This window comes from Nestor notabilis, unplaced genomic scaffold, assembly GCF_000696875.1.
Source record: "Nestor notabilis isolate BGI_N333 unplaced genomic scaffold, ASM69687v1 scaffold1, whole genome shotgun sequence".
NCBI classification, from domain to species: Eukaryota; Metazoa; Chordata; class Aves; order Psittaciformes; family Psittacidae; genus Nestor; species Nestor notabilis.
Genome location: NW_009913194.1, coordinates 97,360 through 112,507, shown reverse-complemented (window position 1 = coordinate 112,507; position 15,148 = coordinate 97,360). Strand labels below are relative to the sequence as shown.

The window sequence follows — 15,148 nt, the reverse complement described above, 5'->3', positions numbered from 1 at the left end:
TCGCCCGCCGCCGAGCGAGGTACCGGCGCCGGGGCGGGATGTACCGTGCTGTACCGTACCATGCCGTGCCGTGCCGGTGTGCGGGGGGCAGCAGGCACGCAGGGATGGGGAAACCCTTCTTGTCGTCGTCCCCGGCGCTGGCGGGCCTCGTGTTGCCTGTGCTGGGCGGGGAACAGCCGCCTAACCGAGCGCACCCTTCCCTGCCGGGTCAACCTTGAGCCGTCCCGGGTGTTCCCGAGGAGGTGCAACCCTCGTTGGCGTTGAGCCAGGGCGAGGGTTCTGAGGAATCAAGGTGCGGGATCCTGCCCCGCATCCGTTATCTCCATCCCGTCTCCCCTGCCGGCACTCGCGGATACTTCACCTTCAAATGCCCCCTCGGTGGTCCCCGGCGGAGCTGCGGCTCCCGGGAACGCCCCCGGAATCGGAAAACCGAGAAGGCGAGAAGCAGGCGGGGAAAACGAGGAAGTTCAGAGGTTTAACGCCTTCCTGCCCACCTCCAGGAGACAAGCCGTGAGGAGCATCACACAGCTCCTCCAGTATCACTCCTGTGTCCCCTTCCCTCCTCCTTCTCCCCATTCCCTGCTCATCCGCAACCAGCTTTGCTCCCCCGGTGGGTTGTCCCGCAAAGCCAAGGTCTGCAGGTGTGACAGGTTGGAAACTTGCCTGCACCCAGAAAAGGGGAGAAAAGTGAGATTGAGAAGGAGCTGAGAAAGACCAGGCATCAGCGTTTTCTCCTCCTAGAGAAACCATTTCTCTTATAGTTGTGCCTTTCTGCAGGGTGCCCTTCAAGGACTCCTGATCCCTGTGCATCTGAGGTGTAAAGGTGGACAGCGCTTCTAAGCCATCGCCATGGACTTTGTCATGAAACAAGCTCTAGGAGGTAAGTGCAGTTGGCACAAGAGGGGCCTCCCATCCTTCCATCCCCTTCCCTTTGCATCTTGCAAGAGAGGGTCCCTGTGAGTCTCTGATAGGGTCTGCAGCTGGCAGAGCTGTCTGGAAATGCATGCCTCTCACGGATTCGTGATCCCAGAGCCCAGTGTCTGAAGGATCTGGGCAGGAGAGGGCAGCAACAAGCAGACACCAAAGCGCCATGTCAGGGGAGAGATCTCCAACACAAGGTGTGCAGGGCCTGGGTCATGCCCCATCCGGCACTTTACTTGCTCCATAGTGAGTGCGTCTTGCCTTGTTTCATGTCATACTGCTGAGGTGGGTATTACAAAGGCTACAGAGAGGTTTAGCTAGAGTAAACCCAAAGAAAGGGTAGCATTTCGTGTATGTGCATGAGCCTCCTCTTTACCCTCTCCTCCAGACCTTGCCCAAAAAACAGCCAGTGCAGAAATGTTTATACCTGGTGTTTGGAGATTTATTTTTAATAAGGCAATCACTGCAGTAAGGAGTGATTAAACATTAATAAAATATCCTCCCTCCGTCCCCCCCACATGGATCTGGGGCCAACCCCAAATATGTTTTTGACATATTTCCTTCCATTTGTGATTGTTTTAACCTCATGGCAGGAAATAGAAAAGGCTATGGTGTGTGTGTGTGTGGAAACCGAAAACAATGTAAAGTATTTGGAGATGAGATTGTTTTGTTTTGCCACAGTTAACCTTGCTTTTCTGTGCTGCTTGGCCTGAGCATTTGGCCTGAGCATTCAGTCCAAGCAAGGCTGTCACTGCGAAGATGATGCTGAATGATGGCTGCTGTTGGGAATTGGAATAGATGGCCTCAGAGGAAGTCACTGAGGTTGATCTGATCATTCTGTTTTGTACTGTACCTCATGTGTGAATTTTTCATTGATTTTCCTTTAGAGAAACTGTAGATTCACGGGACTGTGAGAATGCTTCATGCATAGTGTTACTCTACTGATGTCATATGCAGCTTCAGCATTTACTGCAGGGCTCTCTCCCATGGCATGGAAGCAAGATTTTCATCCTTGAAAGCAAATGAAATGTTTGGTGGTTTTTTTGTTTGTTTGGTTTTGTTTTGCTTTGCTTTTGTTGTTGTTGTTGTTGTTTTTATCACCAAGAGAGCAATATTGTCACAGTTAAGACTAGAACAAGCAACCCAAGTTTTATCTTGGGTGTTTTGAATGGGAAGATTCTACTGGAGAAGAAAGGGTCTAATTGTACAAATAGCTAGATATGGAGATACCTATGTGAGAAGACAGCAGTTTGTATGGTAGCAGCGTTACATTTCATTTCTCTCCAGCACCTGTTTTGAAGGAGAAATATTCTAGGGAAGAGTAGATTTTGCGCTGTTCAGTACTGCTTGCACAGAAATGAACATGTGTACCTGCAAACTGGAGATTCAGCCACTGCAGCTGGAGATCTGTGAATCCACCAAGGGAAATAACTGCTTAGAGACTGCAGTTGAAGACAGGGGGAGGATGGCTGCAGCAGAGCAGTAACAGCTGAGATTCATGCCTTTTCTTGCAGCTTAATTTCTAACCTGAGCTGGAAGCAGTGCCTGCCCATGCTTAACATCCACCCTGGCCAGACGTTCGTTCTAACATAATGTTGCACGTCAGAGTCAGGATTGGCATCCTGAGAGGAGTTGCTGAGAAGGCAAAGTCAAAAAGCAACTTTTGGCGAAGTCTGGGTTCCTGATGTCTGTCAAGATGCTGTCCAGGGCACTAGCTCTTCTGCCAGGTCACTTAATGTGTCCGGAACTTGCCCGCTTAATCAAAAAAGAAGTCTATGGAGAGTGGTAAAATCCAGGAAATGCTCATTCATTAAGCAGAGACCTGTTTTTAAATTAGAAGTAGTTTTTAAGAGGAAAAACAACATCTCCCAAGGCAAACAGAACATGGAAAGCAAAGGTAGTTTTGGATACTTGTTTCCCATTGGAGTTAAAGCCCAAGCTGATGCAGTCTGACTGCACCGGCACAGTAAGATAAGGACTAAAGGTTGTAGTTTGTTTGCTTAGTTATGGGGCCAGAACTAATTTGTTTGCTGGTTCTGACATCCATGGGGAGATGCTCAAACTGAGCAAAGCACCAAACCTCTGGTGGGTGACAGGCTTACTTCGGCTAGGATATATGGTGTGATCTGCTAGTGGGCTTTTTTAGTATGTACACTTTCAGTGAGATCTTCCTGTGGATTTTTGGCTTTTTGACTCTAGTTTAATGTGGCTTTTCCCAGAACATCTCCAAATTAATTTTGCTGCCCGCTTGAGATTTTTTGAATGGTGTGAAAGTTCTTATCTAATTCTCAGAATCTCTTCTGACAATCCTGGCAGAAACAAAAAATACCACAATTTTGTCAGTGAGGTCCTCTCCAGTTTACAGAGAATTAGACTTGCTATAGATATTACTTGCAGATCACCTTCAGCTATGATAGCTTAACCCCTTCACTATCTCAGCCACAACAAAAAGCAATGGGTTTCCTCATCTGATCATTACGGTCATGACATTTTCTCTTACCAGCATTCAGCACCAAAATGGGGCTTAGGCCAGAGCTTATGGTAGCTCAGAGCCTGGATCTGAAAACTGCTTTCAGGTTGGGTATATTTCTCTTTTCCTGATGGTCAGGGCTGGACTGGGCTCTGAAGTATACGTGGACATTGGGACCGGATTTTGTCGTACTAGAGTGGTCAGAGCAGGTACTGGGAGGAAAACTTCATTGCTTTCCCACTTCCTCACTCATTAGTAGAACGTGGGAGTTCTCCCAGCGTCTTTGGAGCAATTCTTAAGGGTGTTGTCCTGTGCCATTAGGGACAAAGGAAATCAGATTTGGTTTTCCTTGGAGTTTTGCCAGTCAGAGAAGAAGAAGTCACTGCATGTTTTGAAAGGTAAGTGAGCTAAGTTAGCAAGCAAGGATAGGCAGTTATGTCGTGTAGAGTTGCTTTGCTTGGAAGTCTGTGTGACTGGAGAATTTATGTTTTGTGAAATCAGTTTTGCAGGTTACTGTGTTGCTGAAGAAGAATGTGTCCTTGCCCTGACTTCTTGTTGAAGGGCATCTGTTTCTGTGCAGTGGAAGGCCATCCTCTGCTATACTGCCAGCACTGGCAGTTGACCAGGTAGAAATGTGTCATTGCAAATCCCTGTCCCCTTCAAGGCAAAATCCTTGTCACTTTCATTAGCAGTGGAGAATGTGGTTGAGGAAAAGCTGTGCAAAATATGAGCTCATTTGGCCAATTTGCCAATGGCTTGTTTTGTGCTCCTCAGACATTTCAGCACCCTGTTTGAAAGTCACCTCATTTATTGTCTGACAATGTCAGAAGCTACAGAGATGAAATGCAGTCAGGATGCTTATGAACTGTGTAGGACAACAAGAAGAAAATAGCAAGAAGAAACCCAGAGGCTTACAATTGTGGCTGCTTCTTGCACTAAACAGGGACAGCAAAGGGGTATTTTGTAACTCAGATCCTGTCACACCAGCAAACTCTAACATAACTGTGCAGCCAGGGTGATCAGTCACTTTGCTGTTCCTGTGACAGTTCACTAAATGAAGACAACCAGAGTGTTTTAATGGTTGTGTTTTACATGAGGATTGCTCTTTACCAAGCCAGATCAGACCTCTGGAGCACTCTCATGATGACCAAGGTGGCTAACTTTTCAGAAAAAAGCTGGTAGTGGAGGACCTGGAGGAATTCAGCCATAGTGTTTTTCACTGGGAATTGTTTATTTCTTCATAGGTTTGTGTGAAAACAAAGGCTGCATTAACAGCTGTGTTATACTCTCGTATCATACTTCACTGTCTCACTTCTTCTGTCACTAGTGGCTTGGACAAATAGGGAAACTGGACCAAAGTAGAAGACACTAAAACTCGTGAAGCTCTACTAGCTGTGATCCTGTTACTGGGAGACTTGGGGGACAAGGGTCTCTAAGCATTTTCACATGGAAAAAGAGGAAAGCCCATGGGAAGGAGAGTAGGGTTTGTCTGAGGTGGGATCATGATGTGGTTGAAGAGAGATTTCTTAGAGTAGAATCTAGCATTGTGCATACCAGAGTTCTGTGAAGATATGGATATACAGAGCATATAACAGCTCTAACTCTATTATATGATGTTGTGCAGAGGCCTTTTAATGGCTCCTTTTATTGCCATGGATAGGAGAAGTGTCTAACTGTGATGCCTGCCTTAATTAGTGACTTTTCCTAACGTCAGCCTGTGGATAAATCATATAACTCATTTCATACACAATAATGCAGGTGAATGGTACTGTCTACATTTCTTGTTCATGCTACCAGTACCTCTTGAACTCATTGTGCAATGCAAGCTCCATTAGAAGAGAGGCTACATTTGAGTTTCTGGATAGATGTTCACTGGGCTGTATTGTAGGCATAAGTTTCTGTTTTATTGGCTGCAGCTTAGAGTGAAGGCTACAGCTTCACATTCACTTCTTTGTCAGGATTCAGTGGAGATTTGCTTTGGTTCATAATAATTCTTAAAATACTGCAGGCAGAAGACAAATGCAACCATATTGCCATCTGGAAGATGTCAGCAAGGGAGGACTGTCTACTTCACGTCCCTTACTGGCAGCTTTGGTTCAGCTAGGTGTACCACAAAATACAGTCCAAAGAAAGTCTAAAGTGCCCTTGTTCCGGAAGATAGGCAGGGATCTAAACCCTCCAGAAAATGGTGGAGTTAAAGTCACTGTTCATAAGCTCTAAAAAAGCAGCCCCTGTGCTGAGCTTACATTAGTGAATATGTGTGAATGCCAGCTAAGCCTGAATGGAAGTTGTACTACTGTTTAACAAATTCTTAGCAGTGGCTTTCTCTGTGATTTGTGAAGTGTATATTTTGCTGCTACATTTACCTCATTTTAGTAGCTTGTGATGTGGGCATGAAGTCCTTGATTTTCGCTGAAGAAGTCAGTGAGATTGAGTGCAGTCAGACGCAATACAGACATGCCTGGGGTGAAACAGACAGTGAAACAAGCACAGTGGTTTCTTCCTTCTCCACTTCCAACTCAGCGTCTTGTTTCTCACATGTGCAGTTCTCTGCTGAGCCATTCTCCTATTCTGGGACCTAATGCACCATCCAAACCATGTGCGACTGCTTATGTTAATGTATGAAGTCCTGGATCAGGACAGAAACTGTAATGCAGAATGGCAAGTCGTAGTGCCAACAAGCATCGGTGGTATTTACTTCTGGGCTCTCTATTGCCTATAATTCTTGAAAACTGAGGCACATGAGATCTTTCATTTTGCAGTCAGGTGCTTCCAAAACACAAAGACTGAAGAAGCTGAGGTGAGACAGGAGTTCTCCAGCCCACCGTCACAAGTGGTAAATGTGGGGGGCCCGTCTACTTTTGTTCTCGGATAACTTCTGCCTGTATTGAGTGCAGCTCTGTGGTAATGTGATTCTGTGTTTCTATGATTCTATGACTTTGCATTTGTCTCGTTTGGAGAAAAGGAGGCTGAGAGGTGTCCTCATTGCTCTCTAAAGCTTCCTGAGGAGTGGAAGTGGAGGTCGAGGTTTTCATCCCTTCTCCTCAGTGACAGGATGTGTAGGAATGGTTTAAAGCTGAATCACAGGAGGTTCAGATTTGACATTATGAAACATTTCTTTACTGGAAGGGTGGTCAAAAACTGGGACAGGCTCCCTAGAGACACTGAAACAGGTTGCCCAGGGCGGCTGTGGATGCTCCATCCCTGGAAATGTTGGAGTCTGTGAGAGGTGGCGGATGCCCCAAGCCTGTCAGTGTTGAAGAAGGATTTGGACAATGCCCCTGATGACATGCTTTAATTTTTGATCATCCCTAAAAAGGTCAGTTGGACTAGATGATCATTTAAGGTCCCTTCCACTATGTTACATGGAATACATTGTATTATATATATACCACATATATAATATGAACTCTATTATTCCATATTATTATATTCTAAAGTGAGTAAGAGTATAAGAGGAATTCTACAGCCCTGGTTTGTAGTATGGTTGTGTTGTTGATCTAATACCTTCTGGGTCTTCTTTTCTTCAATGCTTTGAGTGTATGTAATTTAATGACATTATGAAGAGGTAGTGTTGATATCTGATAGATACATTTTTCACAAGGAATGGTTTTATAGGCCTTTTTCTTCCTAATATGTATTGCTGACACAGAGATTTTCTTTAAGAAATTGGATTAAGTTGAGTGCAATCATGATGTCTGTGGCCAAGGCAAGGATAGAAAGCAAAATTCCATGTAGGTGACTCAGTGCTTCGAGAAAAACAAAACATTGGTGCACTTAGCTATTCAAGGCTGATTGATCTACACCAGCCTTGGATCTTCCCTGTTAATTTATTTGATGCCAGATCCTCCAATAGCAATCTGTACGGCTCAGTTATTCAGGGAATCCCATTGACACCAAACAGCAAGATGTCTTTCAAGGAAGCAAATTACTGGCTGTGGAGATGATACTGATGAAACAGCTACAGTGAGGGTCATATGATTTATTCCATCTAGGATCCAAATCAGAAGGAGGAAAACTGGCTAGGTCCTTTCTTCCTGTGCCTTTCTTGAGAAACCGTCCTTTTATTTTTGCTTACCTCCATTGGGCCTGTTGCTGTTATAATCATACAGATCCTCTCACTTGTGTATGCTGGGATCTTACCTATGTTTGTCTTATTTGGAAGCAGGCACTGAGGTCAGAGTGTGCTTATTTACTGTTCTTGGAGGTAATGAGCTACCTTCAGCCTGTTGATGGTAGAGGTATGCCACAAAGAGCTTAACTAAGATTTCGCCTGCTGAGCATCTGCTTGGCAAGAGCCTGTTTGGGGTGCAGTGACATGGATAAGCAGGAAATTTTGTCTCTCAGAGAGGGGAGAGAGGGAGGAAAAAGGAAATTTCACATGCATTATGATGTATTACGGAGTTTGTCTAGGATTCCTTCATGGCAGAACTAACAATGCTTCTCTTTGATTCTCTGTCGATTTCGAAGGAAGTTCTGCACACTTTTCATTGTAACATCTGTTGCTGTACAACTGAATCTTTCCAGCTTTTCTCTTTTTTTGTCTTCCGTGATTGAAGCTGGATCTCATGGGGGCAGAGAAAAGTGGTGGTTTCTTGCCCAGCTGTATACTTTTGGCACAAGCAGAGTTTGTCAGTGCTGATTTTTTGGCCTGCTTTTCATAGGGAAACCCTACCTGCAGCCCCAGGTTTGGAGCTGGTCAGTAGTCTAGTACATGATGCATTATAGTTATTCAGACATTTCTAGAGAAATGGGACTCTGAAAATACAAGCTACTGGTTTGCCTTTGTGTTGGTCCTTGGGGAGGAAGAAGTTCAGACTGTAGTTAGGCTGTTAGTTGTGGAGACCTATTCACTTGCTTGTGTGCTGGCAAAGGGAGAGCCATTAGAGAAGGCTATTGTGTATGAATGCCTGTGTACATGGCAGGGCGTTGTGCTTTGATTAGAAGTGAAGATAAGACAATGAAATCAAATCCATGAGGCTACATGGGTTAGAAATCTTGCTGAGTGAAGCTGAGAGAGTATGGACTGTTTATGTTTGTTAGCACTGCAGTAATGTACAGGGCACTAAAAGGACTACCTGATCTCTGCAAATGCTTAAGGGAAGACAGCCACCCTGTCCTGATGGAAGACAAGACTCTTTCTTTCATCCTGAAGCATCCCCAAGGCCAACAGCACAGAATTCAGTTCTAGCAGCAAGATGTTTGCATGGGAATTTGCAGTAAGAAATCTATCGCAGCTGCATGGAGATGAAAAGCTCTCCAGCAGTTCTTGAAGGTCACCAAATTGTTGAGGAGACCTGGAAAGGCTGGAAGAATGGGCGGGACAGACCTTTAGTGTTTTGGCACTGGCTTACCTCCTATCAGAGGGCGATATGCAAATGCTTTTCAGTTTGAGCATCATGATCCCCTCTTAGAACGTTACATGATAATGCTCAGAGAAGAAAGAGAGGGAGTAGAGGCTGGTGATGAGACTCAGAGACAGATACAGATTCTAGTGTTCTCAAGAATGGGAATCCACCATTTCTCAGGCCTCTGGAGAGGCAAAATGGTTCCTGGAGTGGTGACTATGGGACATGAGTCTTTCAAAGCTACAGAATTTCTGCTCCCACTTCCTAAAGCTGCAGATGCACCATGCTGTGGCTCTTCCAAGTTCTCTGACTCTCCTCTTTCAGTGGTGGGGCAGGCAGCACTCTGCCTTAGCCTTGGACACTCCTTTTTGGGAGGCTGCAACTCCGCACTGCCTTTGTATACTCATTCCATGTGCTGAAATCAAGTGCTTGATTAAGGCTACACAGAACCTTGACCTTTTGCTAGGTAATGCATTTGAGAACTATGTTTGTGGCTGTCTTATTTTCTCACCTATGGCTTGATAACGAGAGCTTGGATATAGTCAGTTCTGTTTCTTGCTTTGGTGGCTTCAGGTTGGGGTACGTGTCTTAGATTGTAGAGCTTTGCCAAGAAGGCTTATAATTTCCACAAGTTGCTGAGCAGATAATCATGTGGTTTGCTAAAGGGTGATCACTGCAATTATAGCCATGGTCAAGGTTACCGGTGATCTTCCTATCACTGGTACAAATCACAGTGCATATCAGAAACAAAATACTTCAATCAAATTGTGCCTCTCTGCTAGGGACAAATTGATAATAACACTGTGCTGTTAGAGAATTGATCCCCCTTCCTTCTCCCCCTTACCTGCAGTTTTAAATGAGCTGATTCCAAATTTGGCGGATGCTGTCACTGCAGAAATGCACTAATGCAAACACTAAATTTAATCTGATGACTTTGATGTGCATCTTTTTTAAAATTTGAATTTGCCATTACTTACAAGAATAAAGCTGCTCAGCAGTTACTTGTGTTTCTGCAGCATGATTTGAGTCTTGTGGCTTATTTGCAGCGATACTGACCTTGAACGAATGTCAAACATGCAACATCAACAGGAATGCGGGATTCGAATGGTTGATAATTATCTTTTGTGGGAAATGAGGAAAGAAACAAAGAAACCCAAACCTGAAATGGTGGAGCTGTCTCCTGAGACAATAGGAGGAATGAAGGCGAAGGCAGACAGCTATTAAAGGAGCAGGGATGGAAACGATGTGTGTCGATACTTAAGTTAGCTGAACTGCCATGTCTCTGTGTCCCTGGATACCCCTCTTCTCTTTTGCTGGTGAGCACAGGCAAAGTTGACCAGCTGGAAAGAAATTTGAACCTTGTGTTTAAGGTAACTGAGTGGGAGTCTGAACCCTGGGTGTGCTGGGAAATGTCACTTAGTCTCTAGGTTAGACTGTGTTTCTCCCAGTCCCCTTCTATAGGAAGCACTATTTGGGTCCATTACCCCAAGAGCTGGACAGAGCTGAGTGTGACTCAGAGGAACCTCAACAGTGCCCTTCTTTTCATTGGAAAGGAACAGCTTTTCCTTTTCCTTCCATCACTCCTTCTTCTGCTTCTTGGTACCTGGGAGAGCTGAACATGCATACTTAATGGACTTGAAAGTTTGTCCTTGACTTGCTATTGGAAGTGAAATTTTCTTGATTATTCTGCCTCCCTCCCAGTGTGTTATTGCATGAGACTCTTCATCAGGGACTGTTGTGATAGGACAAAGGGAATGGGTTCAAACTTAAACAGAGGAGATTTAGGTTAGATAAAAAGAAGTTCTTCCCTGTGAGGATGATGAGGCCCTGGCACAGGTTGCCCAGAGAAGCTGTGGCTGCCCCATCCCTGGCAGTGCTCAAGGCCAGGTTGGACACAGGGGCTTGGAGCAGCCTGGTCTAGTGGCATGTGTCCCTGCCCATGGCAGGGGGTTGGAACTGGATGAGCTTTGAGGTCTCTTCTAATCCAAACCAGTCTGTGATTCTGTGATTCTGTGTAGTGTGAGACTTTCTGCATGTCTCCTGAAGAAGCAGAAACTGCAGGGGACTGCCTGGTCTCTGTTCAAGTCCCTGTCCTTAGTGTATGTGCCCATTAAATTTCTTGAAAAGACCCATATTAATTAAAATTTTTTTTTGCAAGTGGTCTTTGGAAAGGTTTTACTAAACTATGAGGGTTTGTTTGTTTGGTTGGTTTATTTGTTTTGTTTTTTCTTTTCCTGTGAAAAGCTTTTAAATACACAGTTTGTATTTTATCATTAATCGCGAAGAGGCTCCTCATAAACCTGAAAGATTTCATGAGACTAAGACAGCATATGAAAGCAGATGTATTTTTAATCTATAACAGGTGCTTATTATTTTGCTTTAAGTTAAGTATATGGATGCTATTTTCCCCTGATAGACATGTTGCTCTTACTGAGTGAAATGTTTTGTTCTTTGTGAATGAATCTATTTCTTTTTGTAGTTTCCTCCAGATCTATTTTTTTCTTAAGTAAAATAAATTTGATTTAAAAAACTGTAAACAAACAAAATACAAGCAATCAAAAAATTGAGGAGAAGGAGAAAATATTCAGTAGTTTTGGCAACCTCCAGCATATCAACATAGCTGGTCTTGTGCACGGTTCCAGCTAGTAATAAAACTGCTTAGGAGAGTGTTTAGAAAAACCATAGACTCTGTTAGAAATAGACAAATCTGTCTTTTACTATTTATGTTAATGATGATGATGATGATTGTTATTATCTATATTTAAAATACTTTTCTTGCCACAATTACAAGTTTCTCCTCTGTATTTTTCTTACAGTTTAAATATCTGCAGTTCCTGTTCCATGTCAGCCCAGCTGCACAGTGATAGATGAAAAGGAGCATAAAAGAGGAAATTTGTAATTACATGGAAAGGCATTAAAATGCTCAGGAAAAATTTAAGAAGGGAAACAACTTCTCTTTCTAAATACATGACAGAGGTAAACACTGCAGTGAAGGAAGGGCTGCTTACAGTGAAGGACAATATTGGTAAAAGGATAACGTGAATAAATTGGCTGTGAACGTACTCGAGTCAGGAATTAGAAGAGAGATTCTGACTAGTGGAAAAGGAGAGAGGTGCTGGGGGATCCTGGGAGAAGTGGAAGCCAGGCCTCAGGGGTTTCAAATAATCAGTGCAATTGTGCATGCACAGAGATATAGAGACAGTGAGGCAGGAAATAATTCTGTATCCTGAGCATCCCTATAGAAAGCAGACAACATCTGTGACTCTTCACTTGAAAGACTGTCCTAATAGCAAAACCAGCTTTAAAAGACGTTTGGTTTTTACATTCAGTTTTGATGTTATTACAACATGTGGTAGTCTCTGATGGGATCCAGGGGTCTGGCCCAGCTCTGTGGGAAGCAGCAGTGTGCCCTGCTGTATGAGGTTGTCATGGAATCTTGGAATCATGTAATGGTTTGGGTTGGAAGGGATCTTAAATCTCACCCCATTCCAACCCTCTGCCATGGGCAGGGATACCTTCCACTAGACTTGCACAAGCTGTGCCAGGGCTTCACCATCCTCACAGGGAAGAATATCCCCTCCATTGTAACTTCTACCCACAGCTTACATGGAAGCAATTTTGAACAGTTGTCTGAGAACGAGCTGTTCTGTCTTTCTCAGTACCAATATTTACTATTTTACTTGTGATGGCAGATTATTAGACTCAGTTTACGTTCCTCACTTTATGTTCCTGCTATCTACCCTGGCCATAACCCAGACTTAGGCTCACATTTCAATGACTTAAATCTCTACCTAGGTAGGCACTTTAGGAGGATGCATTATGCTGGCTTAACACCAATGAAAAGAGGCATGTTTTATATGCAGGACTGTATCCCCTGGGCTCAAACGCCTCCTGTAACATTGTGAGGCTGATAACTTTCCACCCAAGTCTCCTTAAAACTGCTGAATTACTCCAGGAGTATCTACCCAAAGGAAACCTTCAGCCAGGGCATACAGGCACATAGTAGAACATCAGATCATTGCCATAGCAAAGTGTTGGCATCTGGAAGAGAAGAGAAAGGTGCCATGCCATTCTGCTGACTGCATCTAGTTGTGTGACCAGGTAGAGATCCCACTGCAATTCCCCTTTTCTGGTTATGTGGCTTGAGGTCTCCTGACATGGAGACAATGACTTGCCTCCTGGCTGAGACACTCAACTGAGACTTCTGGTTTTGATTTTTAACTACTATCTGATAAAACTTTCCAGGTGGTACTGCTTCCTCCTGGACCTCAGTTCCATTCTTCAAGGACATTATACATATGTTCCTGCTATGCTAGCTGCTGCACTAACAGTTGCTTAAAATAGGTGAGCAAAACCCATCCTCTTGATCATGATCACAGACAAGAGTGTTCTGCTTCCACGCCAGCTACAATGAAGACAAAGCTGCTACAGTTTTAACTCTCCTTCACACCTTGAATCCTATTAATGCAGGCTACATCAGCTTCAGTGCTATTTTAACTCCAGCCAACTATTGTGAATTGGCCACCCTGAGTTAAGAACACCCATTATCTTTTATCTCACTTGTAGACATGCTGTCTAATTGCTGGGTTTTATGTGGTTATTTGTCTGATATTTATGTGGAGCTCAGTTTAGTGTGTATTTTGCTATGTCCTGTGAAAGACTAGGTCCTTTTTAAAGGACCTTAAAAGTTAGAATTAAAAAAACAACAATTGAACTAATCTAGCCCAACAGAGACAAGCTCTGCATGACCAGTGAAACCCAGGGCTTGATTCTGCACAACAGGGTCCTGAGACCTCACAGGCACTGCACTGATACAGCATAATGTAATTCACAAATTTCAGCAGCTCTAAGCATGTCTTTTCTTTTTCTTTTTTTTTTTTTTTTTTTTTTTTTGACAGAGATCTGTCATTCTACAGCAGCTGAAGAGCAGCATTTCTACTAGTTTTGTAGATGAGAGTAAAATTATCACAGGGTTTTTCTTCCCCTTCTCCTTAAAACCTCACAAAAATCCCTTCAATATCTCATGGCTTGGACTATTTCATGTTTCTACACAGTCTGAAAAGGATGGGTCAGATCTACCACTGCTGAATGTGCATAGAAAAGGTATTTGAGGTGCATTATTAGGGGGCTGGCTAACCAGAGATGGTGTTACTTATGTAAGATCTCAAACATACCCCAAGTGCAGTACGGATGCTTTGGAGTGAAGCAATTATCTATTTTGCTGTCTTGAGAACAGAGTGACCTAGATTCTGTCTTCTTTTTTCTCTCTTTTTTTCCTTTTTTTTTTTTCCCTTTTTCCTCACGGGGTGGCCCACTTAGTTGATTAAACTGCAACTCAGTTATAACTGGTTGTGTTACAGTTGGGAATAAAGCAGATGTAAAGAGACTGGAGCTGATAAAGTAATTTTTTTTTTATTTTTTCCTTGTTGGTTAGCCAGAAATTATAGTTGGGATTAAGTGACAAGCATTAGTTTTAGTAGCTTTTGGGTGACAGATATTGCACAATAGCCTTGGCTGGCAGCAGGGAATGCAAAAGTGATATAGTGAAAAGCTGTGCATTTCATGCTAAGAAGAAAAAAAGAAGGTAATGGTCTAATTTCAAATAAGAGATTTGATATAAGCTTTAAATCCAAAATAAGCCCAAAGTCAGCAAATGCAGTGACAATGTGAGAGTGACACTTTCTTGAAGTAAATACATAAACTACTTTTACACTTGTGCATTATTTATAATTTTAGTGTGCCCGCAAATTCTCTAATAAATCATCAGAGGCATTAGGAGGTCCAGTAAGTCAACCATGTAGAGTCTGAGAAGGACGTGACCAAGCTCCAGCTGAAAACAACCCATCCTAAACATTCTTTCATAATAGAAGTATCATTTATGTTAAGGACATGACAGCCAGGTAACATGTGGTCTGTGCTAAGGAATACTGTATTTAGTGGAAACCGGCATCAGCTCAGTGTTGTATTTTGTTTCCTTCTCTATTTTCTCCTCTCACTTAAAGCTTAGGGAGAAAATCTGTTCAGTGCAGGACAACCTGAAAAGTAAAATTTCTCTTCCTGTCAAGTTCAAGGAGGAAAGGGATCCAATGAGAGCTCTTAATCCCTCCCTGAAGACATGCGCAGTCAAACTGTACTCCCAGGTAGATATTTCCAGGTAGGTATCTGCAGCGGGGATGAAGCTGTGGATGGAATCCAGCACCAGATTTGTGCAAGGACTCCAAGTGGTGGGAGAAGTACCTTCTGTCTCTTTGGGCTGGATGCTTAGCAAGGCTTCTGGCTGTGTCATTGCATCACCTGCAGCTGAGCAGCCTCCACAGCATTGCCACCTGCACATTCATCCTGCTCTTATTTCTGTCCCTGGCAGTGTGGAAATCTGATGCTGTGAATATATTTCCTGATGGCAGAACAG

The 15,148-nt window shown here is 43.5% G+C and overlaps 1 protein-coding gene across 1 annotated transcript in view; it reads left to right on the top strand.

Moving 5' to 3' along the window:
- Positions 1-849: 849 nt before the first annotated feature.
- The window catches only part of CPLX1 (complexin 1), a 100,441-nt gene continuing 86,142 nt past the window's right edge, over positions 850-15,148 (top strand). The window contains exon 1 of the mRNA XM_010023071.1: positions 850-880. Within this exon, the coding sequence (XP_010021373.1) occupies positions 850-880 (31 nt within the window). The remainder of the gene's footprint in view (positions 881-15,148) is intronic.